Raw genomic sequence first — 22943 nt, forward strand, 5'->3', positions numbered from 1 at the left:
CGGACGGCCAAGTTTAAGAGCAAAGTCTGAGGATCTTCTACTGCCACCAGCGCTAGAGGTAAACCACGCAAACCAGCAGCTGCCGGTTCTCAGGAACAGAGCTCCAGTTCTGCTTCCTCAAAGCCTTCTGCATGACTGTGGACTGCGTGGCCTGGAAGACTGGCAGATGGGAGCCTGACTAAAGAATTTCAGTCACATCTGGACAACATCATGCCAGGATGCCTGGGTCATAGATTTTATTTCCCAGGGGCTACAGACTGGAGTTTCAGGAGCTCCCACCTCACAGATTCTTCAAATCAGGCTTACCAGCTTCACAAGAGGCAAGTATAACCTTACAGGATGCCATTCACAAACTGGTATAGACTAAGGTCATTGTTCCAGTTCCACCTCATCTGCGCAACAAGGGGTACTATTCCAACTTGTTTATAGTACTGAAACCGGACGGTTCGGTGAGACCGATTTTGAATCTAAAATCGTTGAACCCATACTTACGAGTGTTCACATTCAAGATGGAGTCTCTGAGAGCGGTGATCTCAGGTCTGGAGGAGGGGGAATTCCTAGTGTCTCTGGATATCAAGGATGTGTACCTTCACATTCCGATCTGTCCGCCTCACCAAGCTTATCTACGCTTTGCACTACATGACTGTCACTACCAGTTCCAGGCCCTGCCGTTTGGTCTCCACAGCACCGAGAGTGTTCACCAAGGTGATGGCAGAGATGATGATTCTCCTTCGCAAGCAGGGAGTGAATATTATTCCGTACCTGGACGATCTTCTGATAAAGGCACCGTCCAGGGAAAGGTTGTTGGACAGCATTGGTCTCACAACCAGACTACTCCTGGATCACGGGTGGATACTAAATCTTCTAAAATCTAATTTAGAGCCAACTCGTAGGCTCCCATTTCTGGGAATGATACTGGACACAGTCGCAGAAAGTTTTTCTTCCGTTGGAAAAGGCATGGATAATCCAGTCAGTGGTTCGGTATGTCCAGAAACCAACCCGGATATCGGTGCATCTATGCATTCGCCTTTCTGGGGAAAATGGTGGCCTCTTACGAGGCACTTCAGTACAGAAGGTTTCATGCGAGGCCCTTCCAGGTGGATCGGTTGGACAAATGGTCCGGATCGCATCTTCACATGCACCAGAAGATCAGTCTGTCGCCAAAGGCCAGGATCTCCCTTCTGTGGTGGCTACAGACTTCTTACCTAATCGAGGGCCGAAGGTTCGGGCTTCAATATTGGTTTCTGCTAACCACCGACGCAAGCCTCAGAGGTTGGGGAGCGGTCACCCAGGGGGTGCAGTTTCAAGGAAGATGGTCAAGTCAGGAAGTTGTCCTTCCAATCAACATTCTGGAACTCAGATCGGGCCATTCAGGTTCAGTTGGACAATGTGACGGCAGTAACGTACATAAAATGACGGAAGAAATAAAAGCAGAGCAGCAATGTCAGAGGTATCAATAATTCTCCTCTGGGCAGAAAAACACGCTGTGGCGTTGTCGGCGGTCTTCATTTCGGGAGTAGACAACTGGGAAGCAGACTTCCTCAGCAGACACGACCTGCACCCGGGGGAGTGAGGTCTTCACCCGGAGGTGTTCAGGTGCTTGACACGTCGATGGGGATGTCCACATATCGACATGATGGCCGCTTGTCTCAACAAGAAGCTCAAGTGGTATTGTTCCAGGTCAAGAGACCCACAGGCAGTGGCGGTGGACGCTCTGACAACTCCATGGGTCTATCAGATGGTGTACGTGTTCCCTCCACTTCCGCTGATCCCAAGAATTCTGAAAACGATAAAAAGGGAAAAGGTTCAAGCAATTCTCTTTGCTCCGGATTGACCAAGAATGGCCTGGTACGCGGACCTTCAGGAGATGCTCCTGGAAGATCCGTGGCCTCTACCTCTTTGTGAAGATCTCCTGCAACAGGGCCCGTTCATCTATCAAAACTTGACGCGGCTTCGTTTGACAGCATGGAGGTTGAACGGCTGATTCTAGCCAGGAGGGGGATTCCTAACAAGGTCATCCCGACTATGATCCAAGCCAGGAAGGAGGTAATGTCTAAACATTACTACCGTATTTGGAAGAAATATGTCTTAGTGTGAGAGCAGAAAATATTCTGCTGTGGAATTTCATCTGGGACGTTTCCTGCTTTTTCTGCAGTCGGGTGTGGATGTGGGCCTACGTCTGGGCTGCATAAAAGTCCAGATTTCGGACTTAGTCCATTTTCTTTCAGAAACAATTGACGTCTCTTCCTGAGGTCCAGACATTCTTGAAAGGGGTTCTGCACATCCAGCCTCCCTTTGTGCCTCCCACAGCACCTTGGGATCTCAATTTGGTGCTGCAGTTCCTCCAATCGGACTGGTTTGAACCTTTACAGGAGGTAGACGTAGAATATCTTACATGGAAGACCGTCACTCTGTTGGCGTTGGCTTCTGCAAGACGTGTATTGGAACTGGGAGCGTTATCTCATAGGGGCCTCTATTTTTTTCCATGAGGACAGAGCTGAACTCAGAGCTCTTCAGCAGTTCCTTCCGAAGATGGTGTCCGCATTTCACATAAACCAACCTATTGTGGTTCCGGCTGTTAGACACCTCTGATACTTCAAAGTCTTTGGATGTTGTGAGGGCTTTGAAGGTGTATGTAAAGAGGACAGCTCGTCACAGGAAATCCGACTCGCTGTTTGTTCTCTATGATCCCAATAAGATTGGGTGTCCTGCTTCTAAGCAGTCCATTGCACGCTGGTTCAGGCTCATTATCCAGCATGCTTATTCCACGGCAGGATTGCAAAATCTGTTCAGGCCCACTCGACTAGGTCGGGGGGTTCTTCTTGGGCGGCTGTCCGGGGTGTCTCGGCTTTACAGCTCTGCCAAGTAGCTACTTGATCAGGTTCGAACACATTTGCAAAGTTTTAAAAGTTTGATACTTTGGCCTCTGAGGACCTTCAGTTTGGTCAGTCAGTTCTGCAGGAACCTCAGCACTCTCCCACCCGGTTTGGGAGCTTTGGTACTTCCCCATGGTACTAAATGGAACCCCAGTATCCTCTAGGATGTAAGAGAAAATAGGATTTTAATTACCTACCGGTAAATCCTTTTCTCGTAGTCCGTAGAGGATACTGGGCGCCCGCCCAGTGCTTCGTTCTTCCTGCAGTGTTACTTGGTTAAGTATTGTTGTTTGGTTCATCTGTTGCTGTTTCTGTTTCAAGTTTGGTTAACATGCCTTTCCTCTTGTTTGTGTGTGCTGGTTCGGAATCTTACCACTATCCTTTTATATCCTTCTTTCAAAGTATGTCCGTCTCCTCTGGCACAGTTTCCTAGACTGAGTCTGGTAGGAGGGGCATAGAGGGAGGAGCCAGCACACACTATCAAATTCTTAAAGTGCTCATGGCTCCTAGTGGACCCGTCTATACCCCAAGGTACTAAATGGAACCCCAGTATCCTCTACAGACTACGAGAAAAGGATTTACCGGTAGGTAATTCAAATCCTATTTTTGTTCTTGCAACTACAGAGATCAGAAAAAGAGAATTGTCTTATTAAAACGCCTTCACATTTCCATCAGCTAACGTTGGAAGTGCATTGTGATGATTTTATTGTAAACAGTACATTTAAGTTTCTTGTGTGTTTTGCCGTTTCCAGGGAAGCGACCCAAGAAAGGTTTGGCAACTGCTAAACAACGTCTGGGCAAGATCTTGAAGATCCACCGGAATGGAAAGCTGCTTCTGCTGTGACTTTTTCCTCTTATACTCTATGCTGGTCCCTTTTCTCCAATATGGATGAATAGACTTCTAGGACCACGGTACAGAGCCCGCAGAGAATGCAGAGCTGGATCCCTAGCTGTGCTGAACACATATTTTTTTATGTACTGTACACACAAAACGTACATGTTTTATGGAGAAACACAAACCAAAAAGGCAGGGTCCTCACAGACGTACCTAGAACGTAGTGGGAGAAAGACTAAAGAAGCCCCTCGTGACACAGGAGAGCTGATATTTGTGCTTCAATTCTTATTTACCTCGTGTGGTTCCATTTTACACCAACGTTATGGGTTCCACATTAGACACTGTAAGCATGTCGGTCAGACAGGGCAGGTGTGGGAAGGTGGCTGATGTCTTCGTTTTTCTAGGTCTCCGGGAACCTCTTCAAGCAAAAGCAAGTTTCAGTGACTGTTGAGCTGGGCTTAATTTCTTTTTGTGATGAATTCCTATTTCATTCATATGACCCATACGCATTAGACATTGTTCGAACCATGTCATCCAAGACTGGTGAAACTATAGCCGCCTACTTCCTGACACCCTAACTTTCTACACTTGCTCCGTGGATGTCAGGTTTGCTGTCTGTCACTACAGTGCGCTCCCGCCGCCACGATCCTACTTCCACTGGGAAAGTTCCCATCACTGCTTTGAGATCATGAATATGGAAATGTTTTGCTCTCGGCCCTTGCATTGAACGGATCTGGTTATCATGAGTGAAGGTGTCTGTGGATGTGTGGGGACATTTATATGAAGTAGCAAAACCTTTTGATTGAGACTTCAGAAGTGCGGACACTCAAATTGAAATACTGGAAAATTCTCTGGCTTGGACTTCAGATCTGCAGACCCTCAGTTTTCATCTTCTTTACCCTAACTTGTGTGCGTGAATATATGTGTATACGTGTGTGTAATATATATATATATACACACACACACATTATACTTCCTTATTCTTGTTCAACGTTTACTTGTAAACAAGTTTTGAGAAGGCATAACTACAAGCAAGACACAATTCATGAGAGTACTAGGGACCTCTTATAGCACTGTTTCCAGAATAGTTTTAGTAACACACTCCTTATTTATAGATTTACCCTAATGACGAATTCTTACTTTTCATATCGGTGTTGGCGCCAGTTTTTTTTTTTTTTTTTTTTTTTTCTTATTTATATATTTTTGCAGAACACACATACAAGCAGCGTGTTATGGCACTGCAGTGCCGTGCCAGCTGGATAAGAATATAATAGGAGGATATGATACGGAAATGATCTGCTGTATAATACTGTTAACGTAATGGTGGACATCTGGTCCAGCCTTAGCGCGAGGACAGCCCTTGTGTTTGGCAGAACAGAAACCTGTTTTGGGCCAGTTTCAAAGGTGACTAACCTGTCATTACAATGAATGCTTCTTCATGCAAGAATGCGGCCCCATACATCAGGGGCGAATCCATCCCATCTCCATTTGCTGGTTCCATACATTGTACATGGTGTGTTTTTAATAAATCCATCCTGTTAATATTCCCAGAACACACAAGTTTCCCTGTATAAACCTTTCCTTTGTTCTTTAACTGATAGGTGAGGTTTTCACATGTGTTGTTCTAGGCAAGCCCAAGGTTATTGAGTCATTGCAGGAATAATACTGTAGGCTGACTAATCACAGGTGTCCGTCTGTGGGTCTGGTTCAGAATAACGACTCAAAAAAAGGAGCAGTTTTGGTAACACCATGTTGCACTGCCAGTGGGGCCGGTTTACATTTGGGAAGGGATGTGTCCTAGCTTAATTCTAAACTCCATTGTAAAACCAAAGCTGCCCAGTATTTGCTACATGCAAAAGCAGTCCGTATCTTCCCTGCATGCAAATAAATGCATTTGCGCCCCTGTATTGCAGCATGGTTTGTCCAGGAGTAAATTTCTCTTTCTTTGCTCCTTTTATTTTATGTGGTCGTTACTGAGTCAAGCCCTATGTATTCAGCAGCCTAAAGACAGAGGTGAGCATTCATGTTTACAGGCACAAATTGCTTATACTTAAGATATTGTGTGAGGGAGTCCACTAACAGTATCGGATTAGGGATCTGATAAATCCAATGGAAGAGTCTATATGTAGCAGTGATATGGTAGTGAGAGATCGTAGGTCATTGGAGCTTAAAAGGTTATAAACCTGGAAAAGGGTTAAAAAATTCTACCATCAGAAGGCACCGGAGTTACAGCCTGGAGAGTACATTTTTACATGTTCCTTACCAGGAGTAAGTGTGGGGTAATAGGGTGGTGAGATTGTCTCATAATGACAGTAAGGGGCATATTCAATTGGCTGCTAGGTTTTCCATGTAAATAATTTGCAGACCTCACAACCAAATTTGGATTACCATGAGTATGCATGCTCCGATACCGTGGTATCCAATTTATTTTTATTTTTTAAATGAAGGATTTACTGCGTTGAAATCCCAGCAGTGCCTGAGCAAAAAAAAAAAAAGACTCCCCTGCTCCAGACGCTCTGCTGTCATCTGTGCTTTGCTGCTGCATCCTCCGACCGCTAGGCCGGCTCCTGTGCTTTCCTGCATGAAGAAGGAACCGGCCAGAGAAGGTAAGTGTTGTGTGTGGGGAGTAGGGTGCAGGGTAGTGGCAATAGTGTATATGGGGAGAGGTAGTGTGTGTGTGTGTGAGCTGGTGCAGGGCTAGTACATACCTGTCTTGTGTCTAGCCAGTTCCTGGATGCTGTCTCTGTGCAATGCTTGGCACTGGAGGAGGAGGTAGTGCTGTGGAAGGTGAGTAATTAAGGACTAATTAAACAAATTGGAAGCTTCCAATTGCTTAATTAGTCATTAGGGGGTTTGCCACAGGGGTTCCAGAGCAATGGCAGTAAAGATGGTGTAATGGTCAGCATTACTGTCTCACAACACGGAGGTCATGGGTTCGCTTTCCACCATGGCCCTAACTGTGTACTTTATGTATTGTTCCCGTGCTTGCGTCTGTTTCCTCCGGGTACTCTGGTTTCCTCCCACAATCCAAAAGTTGGGTTAATTGGCTCCCAAAAAAACCTTAGTGTGCAAATGTATGCGTGTACATGGGCAGACTAGATGGGTCAAGTGGTCCTTATCTGATGTCAAATTCAGTGTTTCTAAATTCCAAACCATTTTTCCCTAAAAAAAATAATAATTTGGAATTAAGGAATAATTGGTCATGCGTTGGGGCTGCGGGGAAAAATAAAATGCCCCAGAACTCAAATTCAAAAACCCTGCAACCAACTGAACAACGAGGATCTCGCGCCTGCCTGAAAAACCCAGCAGGTGCAAGATTTTTACTATTCTTGAACCTAATTGAATATGCCCTTAAGGGTCATACGCAATTAGCCGCAGACTTTGCCCAGTGGCTAATTGACAGGCCGGACCTATTCAATTAGGTCCTGCATCCCCATGCATAACACAGCCTCAGGAGCTTAGATTGCAGCCTCTGGGGTTTAGCACTCAGGGAAACAGATTCCAGCATTTAATGTGGAATCTATGGATTACCGCGTGGAGAAAATGCAGAAAAACTGATTATCTGCATGCGTCAAACACATATGGTAAACCCGCATAGCTGATTGGATATGCCCCCAAGATTAATAGGCTGTAAGTAAGGGGGGGGGGGGCATAGCTGGGTGCTGATAGTCATCTTGTGGCAATTGAATGTCTCCAGTTAAATACATAAAGGCCGTAGTGCCCTTTCATGTAAAGTTGATAGTATGACGTGTGAGGCTTGCGTATAGTTAGGCTTTTCATACTTAGCCTACTTACCCTTAAATCTATATACTCATAGTCCTAGATCCAGTGTAGTACTCCTGGTAAAGGCCACTGTGTTATTTATTTTATTGTCCCTGCGTAAAAGGTACAGGTAGGGCCTACGTGGGCTTGTCAAGTGGATGATAGTTCACACAAATATAGCCGATTAGTTTTGGGGGGTTTTCCAGTTTATTTTTAGCACAACCAAGACATTAACTATTTTCTTAATGATTCCAGGTCCTAACACAAGTAATTACATTTGAATGAGGTTGTACATTCTACAATGTAACAGTGCACTTACCATGCTCATCTGCATTCATGCATTCAAGAGATCCACCTTCTCTATTCAGATTTATTAGGGGAGTGGATTTTTACGTTTGGAAATTGCTATTTCCTAGCTCAAAAGTATTCCGCTAAGTCCGAGTGCCCTCTCAAGAGGACAGTGCTCAACATAAAACTTATACCATTGTGTGTAACTACTGTAGCTCCCTAGATATCACATTGTTCTTGGGATAAGCTCAGGACTACCCCACGTTAGTTGTTATGCCAAAAATCTGCGTTCATTTGCTTACAATTAAAGAGTGATAAATTTGAATTTGGCCTAGGATGGCGTGCCTATTGCCCAAATTTGGTACGGTAATGGTGTACTGCATTACACTGCTCAGTTCAGATACTAGGGGGAATTCAATTGTTTGAAAAGTCGGTTGGGTGCCTGTTTTTTCCTGTCTATTAGATAGGAAAAAACAGACACCCAACTGACTTTTCAAACAATTGAATACCGCCCTTTATGTGAAATAGAATGAATTGCTAGCTTTGGGAAAGCATGGAATAGCTCCCCATAGAGATCAGTGAAATCTTTTTTACGTGTCTTAAGATACATTCAGTATGCTGCACTATGTAGTATATATGTAAGGTACATGTTACTGACATTAAGCTGCAGTAATAGCTGCACTTTCCATGTGTATCTGATATATATATTATACACACACATATATACACACCTACATGATATATATATATATATATATATATATATCGCTTAGCACTCACGTTTCTAGATGTTCTAACGCTGTTGCCTTTCTAGAGTGCTTGGTTATAGCTTTCACAATGGGTAGCATGTAGCTCAGGGATTTATAAAGACTAATAGGGGTATATAATTGATGTTGATCCTATCCTACAGAAAAGATCCGATATTTCAGTATTCAATTTGGATTTGTCTGTTCTCGACAATGTCCATACGACTTTTTTTTTAAGTCGGATTGACATTGTTGGAAACGGGTCTAAAACCTGTCTGGTTTGGCCGCGAATCTGACAAAACACGTGGATCTGCGGCTAATCTGCCGATCCACGTGTTTCTGACAAGTCGGAATTGCCGACCTGTCGGAAAAACGGCAGCCCAATTGAATAGGTTGGAACACTATCCGACCTAAAAAAGTCGGAAACTGACGTCTTTCTGACAAGACAGCAGTTCCGACTTAAATTGAATACCAACGAAAGTATCTGTTGGTGATTTATTGCAGTATTATTCTTTATACATCCCCCAGTCACTCCTCCCCTTTCTGTGATTATTATAGTTTGTACTTTTGTCTTGCTCATTCATGATTTAAGTTGTGATTTTCTTTTTTGTTTTGTATTCTAAACCATGATCAGCTCAGGAAGACTACACAATATCCGTGGATGAAAAACTATACGACTAACCAGCCAAGGGGGAAAGGGTTTTTCTTTTCTTTTAGTGGTTTGTACGTTTTGTGTGGATCGTTTTTTGTTTTTTTTAACTGAAAATTATTTTTTAAAAGAACAAACAACTTTAAGATGTGTGAATTCATTTTTCACTGTGTTTGCGCATCGGCTTAATATTGTCAGGCAGCTATTTAAAATGCTTTTCCTATGTCCGGGTTTCTGTTTACTAATGTAATTTATATATTTTTTTAGAATGTCTTGTTTCCCCATAAGTAGCTATAAATGAATACAGCTGCCTGAACCTGCTTTCACGGTGCTTTGTCTGTCTGTTTTTTTTTTAGCCTGCTTTGACTTTTAATTATTTAATATAAGGAATGTAATCCTTTTCCGGAGGTGTGGAGACGCACACACTTGTCTCTCAATATATAACTGAAGTTTTGCTATTCATCTGATCCTGTCGTAGCTCACTGTATGATTCAGCAATGATTGCTGTACCCCAGGGGTCGGCAACCTTTATTAAAGAGTTGGTGGCAGCCCACAAGATCCAGACATTGACCAGGGCAGAGTTTCCCCAAACTCTGTCATTACAGTTCAGGTTTTAAGGATATCCATGCTTGAGTCCAGATGGATAAACCAGACTGACAGCGGTACTCATCGATTCATCTGTGCTCAAGCATGGATATCCTTAAAACCTGGACTGTAATGGTGGAGTTTGGGAAACTGAACCAATGTATAGGTAATTCGGTTCATGTAGGCTTATTGGTAAGGGGGGTGCACACAGAGAGATCAGTGCTCAAATTCTAAGCAATTTGACTAGTTTGCTTAAAAATTAAGCGTGGATCTCTCAGTGTGTATGCCCATAGCTATTGCTTACTCTAGAATGCATGCCAAATCTAGTAGATCACGCACTTCACTGCTGTGTGAAGTGAGCTGTCCCCCCTCGCTAAGCACACATCACGCTGTTTGCCGAGCGGTTTGTGCTAGATCCCGCAGCACACATCTGTACTGTGTGTACAGCCCTGTATGTTTGCTATGTGGGAATAAATTAATTGCCATTTTCTCTATCGTCCTAGTGGATGCTGGGGTTCCTGAAAGGACCATGGGGAATAGCGGCTCCGCAGGAGACAGGGCACAAAAAGTAAAGCTTTAGGATCAGGTGGTGTGCACTGGCTCCTCCCCCTATGACCCTCCTCCAAGCCTCAGTTAGATTTTTGTGCCCGGCCGAGAAGGGTGCAATCTAGGTGGCTCTCCTAAAGAGCTGCTTAGAAAAGTTTAGCTTAGGTTTTTTATTTTACAGTGAGTCCTGCTGGCAACAGGATCACTGCAACGAGGGACTTAGGGGAGAAGAAGTGAACTCACCTGCGTGCAGGATGGATTGGCTTCTTGGCTACTGGACATTAGCTCCAGAGGGACGATCACAGGTACAGCCTGGATGGTCACCGGAGCCTCGCCGCCGGCCCCCTTGCAGATGCTGAAACGAGAAGAGGTCCAGAATCGGCGGCAGAAGACTCCTCAGTCTTCTTAAGGTAGCGCACAGCACTGCAGCTGTGCGCCATTTTCCTCTCAGCACACTTCACACGGCAGTCACTGAGGGTGCAGGGCGCTGGGAGGGGGGCGCCCTGGGAGGCAAATGAAAACCTTTTTTGGCTAAAAATACCTCACATACAGCCTCCGGGGGCTATATGGAGATATTTAACCCCTGCCAGAATCCGTTAAGAGCGGGAGACGAGGCCGCCGAAAAAGGGGCGGGGCCTATCTCCTCAGCACACAGCGCCATTTTCCCTCACAGAAAGGCTGGAGGGAAGGCTCCCAGGCTCTCCCCTGCACTGCACTACAGAAACAGGGTTAAAACAGAGAGGGGGGGCACTAATTTGGCGTTAGAAATATATAAAAAAGATGCTATAAGGGAAAACACTTATATAAGGTTGTCCCTATATAATTATAGCGTTTTTGGTGTGTGCTGGCAAACTCTCCCTCTGTCTCTCCAAAGGGCTAGTAGGTCCTGTCCTCTATCAGAGCATTCCCTGTGTGTGTGCTGTGTGTCGGTACGTGTGTGTCGACATGTATGAGGACGATGTTGGTGAGGAGGCGGAGCAATTGCCTGTAATGGTGATGTCACTCTCTAGGGAGTCGACACCGGAATGGATGGCTTATTTAGGGAATTACGTGATAATGTCAACACGCGCCAAGGTCGGTTGACGACATGAGACGGCCGACAAACAATTAGTACCGGTCCAGACGTCTCAAAAACACCGTCAGGGGTTTTAAAACGCCCGTTTACTTTAGTCGGTCGACACAGACAGGGACACTGAATCCAGTGTCGACGGTGAATAAACAAACGTATTCCTTATTAGGGCCACACGTTAAGGGCAATGAAGGAGGTGTTACATATTTCTGATACTACAAGTACCACAAAAGAGGGTATTATGTGGGATGTGAAAAAACTACCGTAGTTTTTCCTGAATCAGATAAATTAAATGAAGTGTGTGATGATGCGTGGGTTCCCCCCGATAGAAAATATGGGCGGTATACCCTTTCCCGCCAGAAGTTAGGGCGCGTTGGGAAACACCCCTTAGGGTGGATAAGGCGCTCACACGCTTATCAGAACAAGTGGCGGTACCGTCTATAGATAGGGCCGTCCTCAAGGAGCCAGCTGACAGGAGGCTGGAAAAATATCATAAAAAGTATATACACACATACTGGTGTTATACTGCGACCAGCGATCGCCTCAGCCTGGATGTGCAGAGCTGGGGTGGCTTGGTCGGATTCCCTGACTAAAAATATTGATACCCTTGACAGGGACAGTATTTTATTGACTATAGAGCATTTACAGGATGTATTTCTATATATGCGAGATGCACAGAGGGATATTTGCACTCTGGCATCAAGAGTAAGTGCGATGTCCATATCTGCCAGAAGATGTTTATGGACACGACAGTGGTCAGGTGATGCAGATTCCAAACGGCACAAAGGTGTATTGCCGTATAAAGGAAGAGGAGTTATTTGGGGTCGGTCCATCGGACCTGGTGGCCACGGCAACTGCTGGAAAATCCACCGTTTTTACCCTAAGTCACATCTCTGCAGAAAAAGACACCGTCTTTTCAGCTTCAGTCCTTTCGTCCCTATAAGAGTCATATCTGCCCAGGGATAGAGGAAAGGGAAGAAGACTGCAGCAGGCAGCCCATTCCCAGGAACAGAAGCGTTCCAACCCTTCTGACAAGCTCTCAGCATGACGCTGAGACCGTACAGGACCCCTGGATCCTACAAGTAGTATCCCAGGGGTACAGTTTGGAATGTCGAGACGTTTCCCCTGCGCAGGCTCCTGAAGGCTGCTTTACCAAGGTCTCCCTCCGACAAGGAGGCAGTATGGGAAAAAAATTCACGAGCTGTATTCCCAGCAGGTGATAATTAAATTACCCCTCCTACAACAAGAAAAGGGGTATTATTCCACACTATATTGTGGTACTGAAGCCAGAAGGCTAGGTGAGACCTATTCTAAATCTAAAAAAATTTGAACACTTACAAAGGTTCAAATCAAGATGGAGTCACTCAGAGCAGTGATAACGAACCGGGAAGAAGGGGACTATCTGGTGTCCCGAGACATCAGGGTTGCTTACCTCCATGTCCCAAATTTGCCCTTATCACTAAGGGTACCTCAGGTTCGTGGTACAGAACTGTCACTATCAGTTTCAGACGCTGCCGTTTGGATTGTCTACGGCACTCCGGGTCTTTACCAAGGTAATGGCCGAAATGATGGTTCTTCTTCGAAGAAAAGGCGTCTTAATTATCCCTTACTTGGACGATCTCCTGATAAGGGCAAAGTCCAGGGAACAGTTGGAGGTCGGAGTAGCACTATCTCGGATACTGTTACAACAGCAGGGGTGGATTCTAAAGATTCCAAAATCGCAGCTGATCCCGACAACAAGTCTCCTGTGCTTAGGGATGATTCTGGACACAGTCCAGAAAAAGGTGTTTCTCCCGGAAGAGAAAGCCAGGGAGTTATCCGAGCTAGTCAGGAACCTCCTAAAATCAGTGCATCATTGCACAAGGGCCATGGTAAAAAAATGGTGACTTCCTTCGAAGCAATTCCAGTCGGCAGATTTCATGCAAGAACTTTTCAGTGGGATCTGCTGGACAAATGGTCCGGATCGCATCTTCAGATGCATCAGCGGATAACCCTATATCCAAGGACAAGGGTGTCTCTCCTGTGGTGGTTACAGAGTGCTCATCTTCTAGAGGGCCGCAGATTCGGCATTCAGTTTTGGATGTTGGTGACCACGGAGGCCAGCCCGAGAGGCTGGGGAGCAGTCACACAAGGAAAAAATTTCCAGGGAGTGTGATCAAGTCTGGAGATTTTTCTCCACATAAATATAGCTAAGGGTAAATTTATAATGCTCTAAGCTTAGCAAGACCTCTGCTTCAAGGTCAGCCGGTATTGATCCAGTGGGATAAAACATCACGGCAGTCGCCCACGTAAATAGACAGGGCGGCACAAGAAGCAGGAGGGCAGTGGCAAAAACTGCAAGGACTTTTCGCTGGGCGGAAAATCATGTGATAGCACTGTCAGCAGTGTTTCATTCCGGGAATGGAAACTGGGAAGCAGACTTCCTCAGTAGGCACGACCTCCACCCGGCAGAGTGGGAACTTCATGGGGAAGTTTTCCACATAATTGTAAACCGTTGGGAATTACCAAAGGTGGACATGATGGCGTCCCGTCTGAACAAAAAACGGGACAGGTATTGCGCCAGGTTAAGAGACCCTCAGGCAATAGCTGTGGACGTTCTGGTAACACCGTGGGTGTACCAGTCGGTGTATGTGTTCCATCCTCTGCTTTTCATACCTAAGGTACTGAGAATTATAAGACGTAGAGGAGTAAGAACTATACTCATGGCTCCGGATTGGCCAAGAAGGACTTGGTACCCGGAACTTCAAGAGATGCTCACAGAGGACTTATGGCCTCTGCCGCTAAGAAGGGACTTGTTTCAGCAAGTACCATGTCTGTTCCAAGACTTACCGCAGCTGCGTTTGACGGCATGGCGGTGGAACGCCGGATCCTAAGGGAAAAGGCATTCAGAAAGAGGTCATTCCTACCCTGGTCAAAGCCAGAAAGGAGGTGACCGCACAATATTATCACCACATGTGGCGAAAATATGTTGCGTGGTGTGAGGCCAGGAAGGCCCCACGAAGAAATTTCAACTCGGTCGATTCCTGCATTTCTTGCAAACAGGAGTGTCTATGGGCCTCAAATTGGGGTCCATTAAGGTTCAAATTTCGGCCCTGTCGATTTTTCTTCCAGAAAGAAGTGGCTTCAGTTCCTGAAGTCCAGAAGTTTGTCAAGGGAGTATTGCATATACAACCCCCTTTTGTGCCTCCAGTGGCACTGTGGGATCTCAACGTAGTTCTGGGATTCCTCAAAACACATTGGTTAAAACCAGTCAAATCTGTGGATTTGAAGCATCTCACATGAAAAGTGAACATGCTCTTGAACCTGACCTGGACCAGGCGAGTGTCAAATTGGTGGTTTTTTTTTTTTTTCTCAAAAAAGCCCATATCTGTTTGTCCATTCGGACAGGGCAGAGCTGCGGACTCGTCCCCAGTTCTCTCCCTAAGGTGGTGTCAGTGTTTCACCTGAACCAGCTTATTGTGGTGTCTTGCGCCTACTAGGGACTTGGAGGACTCCAAGTTGCTAGATGTGGTCAGGGCCCTGAAAATATAGGTTCCAGGACGGCTGGAGTCAGGAAAACTGACTTGCTGTTATCCTGTATGCACCCAACAAACTGGGTGCTCTTGCTTTTAAGCAGACTTTTGCTAGTTGGATGTGTAATACAATTCAGCTTGCACATTCTGTGGCAGGCCTGCCACAGCCAAAATATGTAAATGCCCATTCCACAAGGAAGGTGGGCTCATCTTGGGCAGCTGCCCGAGGGGTCTCGGCTTTACAACTTTGCCGAGCGGCTATTTAGTCAGGGGCAAACACGTTTGTAAAATCCTACAAATTTGATACCCTGGCTAAGGAGGACCTGGAGTTCTCTCATTCGGTGCTGCAGAGTCATCCGCACTCTCCCGCCCGTTTGGGAGCTTTGGTATAATCCCCATGGTCCTTTCAGGAACCCCAGCATCCACTAGGACGATAGAGAAAATAAGAATTTACTTACCGATAATTCTATTTCTCGGAGTCCGTAGTGGATGCTGGGCGCCCATCCCAAGTGCGGTTTATCTGCATTACTTGTACATAGTTACAAAAATCGGGTTATTATTGTTGTGAGCCATCTTTTCAGAGGCTCCGCTGTTATCATACTGTTAACTGGGTTCAGATCACAGGTTGTACAGTGTGATTGGTGTGGCTGGTATGAGTCTTACCCGGGATTCATAAATCCTTCCTTATTGTGTACGCTCGTCCGGGCACAGTACCTAACTGAGGCTTGGAGGAGGGTCATAGGGGGAGGAGCCAGTGCACACCACCTGATCCTAAAGCTTTACTTTTTGTGCCCTGTCTCCTGCGGAGCCGCTATTCCCCATGGTCCTTTCAGGAACCCCAGCATCCACTACGGACTCCGAGAAATAGAATTATCGGTAAGTAAATTCTTATTTTCTCTACCGTCCTAAGTGGATGCTGGGAACTCCGTAAGGACCAGGGGGATAGCGGCTCCGCAGGAGACTGGGCACAACTAAAGAAAGCTTTAGGACTACCTGGTGTGCACTGGCTCCTCCCTCTATGACCCTCCTCCAGACCTCCGTTAGAATTTTGTGCCCGGCCGAGCTGGATGCACACTAGGGGCTCTCCTGAGCTCTTAGAAAGAAAGTCATATTTAGGTTTTTTATTTTCAGTGAGATCTGCTGGCAACAGACTCACTGCTACGAGGGACCTAGGGGAGAGAAGCGAACCTACCTACTTGCAGCTAGCTTCGGCTTCTAGGCTACTGGACACCATTAGCTCCAGAGGGATCGAGCACAGGCCCAGCCTCGGTCGTCTGGTCCCGGAGCCGCGCCGCCGTCCCCCTAGCAGAGCCAGAAGCAAGAAGACGTTCCTGGAAATCGGCGGCAGAAGACTTCGGCCTTCATTAAGGTAGCGCACAGCACTGCAGCTGTGCGCCATTGCTCCCCAGGCACACCACATACTCCGGTCACTGATGGGTGCAGGGCGCTGGGGGGGGGGCACCCTGGGCTGCAATATAAGTACCTTACTTGGCAAATTAACACATAATATAGCCTTTAAGACTATATATGTGTAAAATCCCCTGCCATAACTGTATAAAAAAAGCGGGAGAAGCCCGCCGGAAAAGGGGCGGGGCTATCTCCCTCAGCACACTGGCGCCATTTTCCCTCACAGCTCCGCTGGAAGGATCGCTCCCCAGGCTCTCCCCTGCAGTTCCAGACTACATAGGGTAAAAAAGAGAGGGGGGGCACTAAATTTAGGCGCAATCTGTGATATATATATATAAGCAGCTATAAGGGGTAAAATCACTGTGTGGTGTGTATCCCTGTTTTATATGGCGCTCTGGTGTGTGCTGGCATACTCTCTCTCTGTCTCCCCAAAGGGCTTTGTGGGGTCCTGTCCTCAGTCAGAGCATTCCCTGTGTGTGTGCGGTGTCGGTACGGCTGTGTCGACATGTTTGATGTGGAGGCGGAGCAGGTGCCGATAAATGTGATGTCACCCCCTGCGGGGTCGACACCTGAGTGGATGGATATGTGGAAGGAATTACGCGACAGTGTCAACTCCTTACATAAAAGGTTTGACGACATATCAGACGTGGGACAGACGGCTTCTCAGCCCGTACCTGCCCAGACGTCTCAAAAGCCATCAGGGGCTCTAAAACGCCCGCTACCTCAGATGGCAGACACAGATGTCGACACAGATACTGACTCCAGTGTCGACGATGATGAGACTAGTGTACATTCCAATAGAGCCACACGTTACATGATTACGGCAATGAAAAATGTGTTGCACATTTCTGATATTACCCCAGGTACCACAAAAAAGGGTATTATGTTTGGGGAGAAAAAACTACCAGTGGTTTCTCTGACGTCCTAGTGGATGCTGGGAACTCCGTAAGGACCATGGGGAATAGCGGCTCCGCAGGAGACTGGGCACAACTAAAAGAAAGCTTTTAGACTACCTGGTGTGCACTGGCTCCTCCCACTATGACCCTCCTCCAAGCCTCAGTTAGATTTCTGTGCCCGGCCGAGCTGGATGCACACTAGGGGCTCTCCTGAGCTCCTAGAAAGAAAGTTTATTTTAGGTTTTTTATTTTACAGTGAGACCTGCTGGCAACAGGCTCACTGCATCGAGGGACTAAGGGGAGAAGAAGCGAACCTACCTGCTTGCAGCTAGCTTGGGCTTCTTAGGCTACTGGACACCATTAGCTCCAGAGGGATCGACCGCATGGAACTGGCCTTGGTGTTCGTTCCCGGAGCCGCGCCGCCGTCCCCCTTACAGAGCCAGAAGCAAGAAGAGGTCCGGAAAATCGGCGGCAGAAGACATCAGTCTTCACCAAGGTAGCGCACAGCACTGCAGCTGTGCGCCATTGCTCCTCATACACACTTCACACTCCGGTCACTGAGGGTGCAGGGCGCTGGGGGGGGGCGCCCTGAGCAGCAATAAAAACACCTTGGCTGGCAAATATATCACAATATATAGCCCCAGAGGCTATATATGTGATAAATACCCCTGCCAGAATCCATAAAAAAAGCGGGAGAAAAGTCCGCTAAAAAGGGGCGGAGCTATCTCCCTCAGCACACTGGCGCCATTTTCTCTTCACAGTGCAGCTGGAAGACAGCTCCCCAGGCTCTCCCCTGTAGTTTGCAAGCTCAAAGGGTTAAAAAGAGAGGGGGGGCACTAAATTTAGGCGCAATATTGTATATACAAGCAGCTATTGGGAAAAATTCACTCAATATAGTGTTAATCCCTAAATTATATAGCGCTCTGGTGTGTGCTGGCATACTCTCTGTCTCCCCAAAGGGCTGTGTGGGGTCCTGTCCTCAGTCAGAGCATTCCCTGTGTGTGTGCGGTGTGTCGGTACGGCTGTGTCGACACGTTTGATGAGGAGGCTTATGTGGTGGCAGAGCAGATGCCAATAAATGTGATGTCGCCCCCTGTGGGGCCGACACCAGAGTGGATGGATAGGTGGAAGGTATAAACCGACAGTGTCAACTCCTTACATAAAAGGCTGTATGACGTAACAGCTGTGGGACAGCCGGCTTCTCAGCCGCGCCTGCCCAGGCGTCTCAAAGGCCATCAGGGGCTCAAAAACGCCCGCACCCTCAGATGGCAGACACAGATGTCGACACGGAGTCTGACTCCAGTGTTGACGAGGTTGAGACATATACACAATCCACTAGGAACATCCGTTACATGATCCCGGCAATAAAAAATGTGTTACACATTTCTGACATTAACCCAAGTACCACTAAAAAAGGGTTTTATGTGTGGGGAGAAAAAGCAGGCAGTGTTTTGTTCCCCCATCAAATGAGTGAATGAAGTGTGAAAAAGCGTGGGTTCCCCCGATAAGAAACTGGTAATTTCTAAAAAGTTACTGATGGCGTACCCTTTCCCGCGAGAGGATAAGTTACGCTGGGAGATATCCCCTAGGGTGGATAAGGCGCTCACACGTTTGTCAAAAAAGGTGGCACTGCTGTCTTAGGATACGGCCACTTTGAAGGTACCTGCTGATAAAAAGCAGGAGGCTATCCTGAAGTCTGTATTTACACACTAAAGTACTAGACTGAGACCTGCAGATAGTGCTGCTGCAGCGTGGTCTGTGACCCTGTCAAACAGGGATACTATTTTGCGAACATAAGAGCATATTAAAGACGTCGTCTTATATATGAGGGATGCACAGAGGGATATTTTGCCGGCTGGCATCCAGAATTAATGCAATGTCCATTCTGTCAGGAGGGTATTAGAGACCCGACACTGGACAGGTGATGCTGACTTTAAAAGGCACATAGAGCCTTATAAGGGTGAGGAATTGTTTGGGGATGGTCTCTGGGACCTCGTATCCACAGCAACAGCTGGGAAGAAAAATTTTTACCTCAGGTTTCCTCACAGCCTAAGAAAGCACTGTATTATCAGGTACAGTCCTTTCGGCTTCAGAAAAGGAAGCAGGTCAAAGGCGCTTCCTTTCTGCACAGAGACGAGGGAAGAGGGAAAAAGCTGCACCAGTCAGCCAGTTCCCAGAATCAAAATTCTTCCCCCGCTTCCTCTGAGTCCACCGCATGACGCGGGGGCTCCACAGGCGTAGCCAGTTACGGTGGGGGGCCGCCTCAAAAATTTCAGCGATCAGTGGGCTCGCTCACAGGTGGATCCCTGGATCCTTCAAGTAGTATCTCAGGGGTACAAGCTGGAATTCGAGGCGTCTCTCCCCCGCCGTTTCCTCAAATCTGCCTTGCCGACAACTCCCTCAGGCAGGGAGGCTGTGCTAGAGGCAATTCACAAGCTGTATTCCCAGCAGGTGATAGTCAAGGTGCCCCTACTTCAACAAGGACGGGGTTACTATTCCACACTGTTTGTGGTACCGAAACCGGACGGTTCGGTGAGACCCATGTTAAATTTGAAATCCTTGAACACATACATAAAAAAATTCAAGTTCAAGATGGAATCGCTCAGGGCGGTTATTGCAAGCCTGGAGGAGGGGGATTACATGATATCCCTGGACATCAAGGATGCTTACCTACATGTCCCCATTTACCATCCTCACCAGGAGTACCTCAGATTTGTGGTACAGGATTGCCATTACCAATTCCAAACACTGCCGTTTGGACTGTCCACGGCACCGAGGGTCTTTACCAAGGTAATGGCAGAAATTATGATACTCCTTCGAAAAAAGGGAGTTTTAATTATCCCGTACTTGGACAATCTCCTTATAAAGGCGAGGTCCAAGGAGCAGTGGTTGGTCGGAGTAGCACTATCTCGGGAAGTGCTACAACAGCACGGATGGATTCTATACATTCCAAAGTCACAGCTGGTTCCTACCACACGCCTACTGTTCCTGGGGATGGTTCTGGACACAGAACAGAAAAAAGTATTTCTCCCGCAGGAGAAAGCCAAGGAGCTGTCATCTCTAGTCAGAGACCTCCTGAAACCAAAACCGGTATCGGTGCATCACTGCACACGAGTCCTGGGAAAAATGATAGCTTCTTACGAAGCAGAATTCCATTCGGCAGGTTCCATGCAAGAACTTTTCAGTGGGACCTCTTGGACAAGTGGTCGGGATCGCATCTTCAGATGCATCGGCTGATAACCCTGTCTCCAAGGACCAGGGTATCTCTACTGTGGTGGCTGCAGAGTGCTCATCTTCAAGAGGGCCGCAGATTCGGCATACAGGACTGAGTCCTGGTAACCACGGATGCCAGCCTTCGAGGCTGGGGGGCAGTCACACAGGGAAGAAATTTCCAAGGACTTGGGTCAAGTCAGGAGTCGTCCCTACACATAAATGTTCTGGAACTGAGGGCCATTTACAATGCCCTAAGTCTGGCAAGGCCTCTGCTTCAAAACCAGCCGGTACTGATCCGATCAGACAACATCACGGCGGTCGCCCATGTAAACCGACAGGGCGGCACAAGAAGCAGGATGGCGATGGCAGAAGCCACAAGGATTCTCCGATGGGCAGAAAATCACGTCTTAGCACTGTCAGCAGTGTTCATTCCGGGAGTGGACAACTGGGAAGCAGACATCCTCAGCAGACACGACCTACACCCGGGAGAGTGGGGACTTCATCCAGAAGTCTTCCAACTGTTGGTAAACCGTTGGGAAAGGCCACAGATGGACATGATGGCGTCCCGCCTAAACAAAAAACTAGATATTGCGCCAAGTCAAGGGACCCTCAGGCAATAGCTGTGGACGCTCTAGTGACACCGTGGGTGTACCAGTCGGTTTATGTATTCCCTCCTCTGCCTCTCATACCAAAGGTACTGAGAATAATAAGAAAACGAGGAGTAAGAACGATACTCGTGGTTCAGGATGGGCCAAGAAGAGCTTGGTACCCAGAACTTCAAGAAATGATATCTGAGGACCCATGGCCTCTACCGCTCAGACAGGATCTGCTACAGCAGGGGCCCTGTCTGTTCCAAGACTTACCGCGGCTGCGTTTGACGGCATGGCGGTTGAATTCCGGATCCTAAAGGAAAAGGGCATTCCGGATGAAGTCATTCCTACGCTGATAAAAGCCAGGAAAGAAGTAACCGCAAACCATTATCGCCGTATTTGGCGAAAATATGTTGCGTGGTGTGAGGCCAGGAAGGCCCCAACAGAGGAATTTCAGCTGGGTCGTTTTCTGCACTTCCTACAGTCGGGAGTGACTATGGGCCTAAACTTGGGTTCCATTAAGGTCCAGATTTCGGCTCTGTCGATTTTCTTCCAGAAAGAACTGGCTTCACTGCCTGGAGTTCAGACATTTGTAAAGGGAGTGCTACATATTCAGCCCCCTTTTGTGCCTCCTGTGGCACCTTGGGATCTCAACGTGGTGTTGAGTTTCCTAAAATCACATTGGTTTGAGCCACTTAAAACTGTGGATTTGAAATATCTCACGTGGAAAGTGGTCATGTTATTGGCCTTGGCTTCGACCAGGCGTGTGTCAGAATTGGCGGCTTTGTCATGTAAAAGCCCTTATCTGATTTTCCATATGGATAGGGCAGAATTGAGGACTCGTCCCCAGTTTCTCCCTAAGGTGGTATCAGCTTTTCACTTAAACCAACCTATTGTAGTGCCTGCGGCTACTAGGGACTTGGAAGATTCCAAGTTACTGGACGTAGTCAGGGCCTTAAAAATTTATATTTCCAGGACGGCTGGAGTCAGGAAAACTGACTCGCTTTTTATCCTGTAGGCACCCAACAAAATAGGTGCTCCTGCTTCTAAGCAGACTATTGCTCGCTGAATTTGTAGCACAATTCAGCTGGAGCATTCTGCGGCTGGATTGCCGCATCCTAAATCGGTAAAAGCCCATTCCACGAGGAAAGTGGGCTCATCTTGGGCGGCTGCCCGAGGGGTCTCGGCTTTACAACTTTGCCGAGCTGCAACTTGGTCAGGGGCAAACACGTTTGCAAAATTCTACTAATTTGATACCCTGGCTGAGGAGGACCTTGAGTTCTCTCATTCGGTGCTGCAGAGTCATCCGCACTCTCCCGCCCGTTTGGGAGCTTTGGTATAATCCCCATGGTCCTTACGGAGTTCCCAGCATCCACTAGGACATCAGAGAAAATAAGATTTTACTCACCGGTAAATCTATTTCTCGTAGTCCGTAGTGGATGCTGGGCGCCCATCCCAAGTGCGGATTGTCTGCAATACTTGTATGTAGTTATTGCCTAACTAAGGGTTATTGTTGAGAGGCTCAGTTATATTTCATACTGTTAACTGGGTATAGTATCACAAGTTATACGGTGTGATTGGTGTGGCTGGTATGAGTCTTACCCGGGATTCAAAATCCTTCCTTATTGTGTCAGCTCTTCCGGGCACAGTATCCTAACTGAGGCTTGGAGGAGGGTCATAGTGGGAGGAGCCAGTGCACACCAGGTAGTCTAAAAGCTTTCTTTTAGTTGTGCCCAGTCTCCTGCGGAGCCGCTATTCCCCATGGTCCTTACGGAGTTCCCAGCATCCACTACGGACTACGAGAAATAGATTTACCGGTGAGTAAAATCTTATTTTTCCCCCCTTCTGATGAATTAAATTAAGTGTGTGAAGAAGCGTGGGCTTCCCCCGATAAGAAACTAGTAATTTCTAAAAAGTTACTAATGGCGTACCCTTTCCCGCCAGAGGATAGGTCACGTTGGGAGACATC

General features: G+C 47.1%; 1 protein-coding gene across 5 annotated transcripts in view; it reads left to right on the plus strand.

The window, feature by feature from the left end:
• The window catches only part of PHF8 (PHD finger protein 8), a 111940-nt gene extending 102453 nt beyond the window's left edge, over positions 1-9487 (plus strand). For 3 of the 5 annotated variants that reach the window (XM_063936406.1, XM_063936408.1, XM_063936407.1), the window contains exon 22: positions 3629-9487. In XM_063936406.1, the coding sequence (XP_063792476.1) occupies positions 3629-3720 (92 nt within the window). In that variant the 3' untranslated portion in view covers positions 3721-9487. The remainder of the gene's footprint in view (positions 1-3628) is intronic. The other 2 variants (XR_010182956.1, XR_010182957.1) reach the window with 2 other exon arrangements.
• The last annotated feature ends 13456 nt before the right edge of the window (positions 9488-22943 follow it).

This window comes from Pseudophryne corroboree, chromosome 8 (assembly GCF_028390025.1).
Source record: "Pseudophryne corroboree isolate aPseCor3 chromosome 8, aPseCor3.hap2, whole genome shotgun sequence".
In the NCBI taxonomy this organism is placed as follows: Eukaryota; Metazoa; Chordata; class Amphibia; order Anura; family Myobatrachidae; genus Pseudophryne; species Pseudophryne corroboree.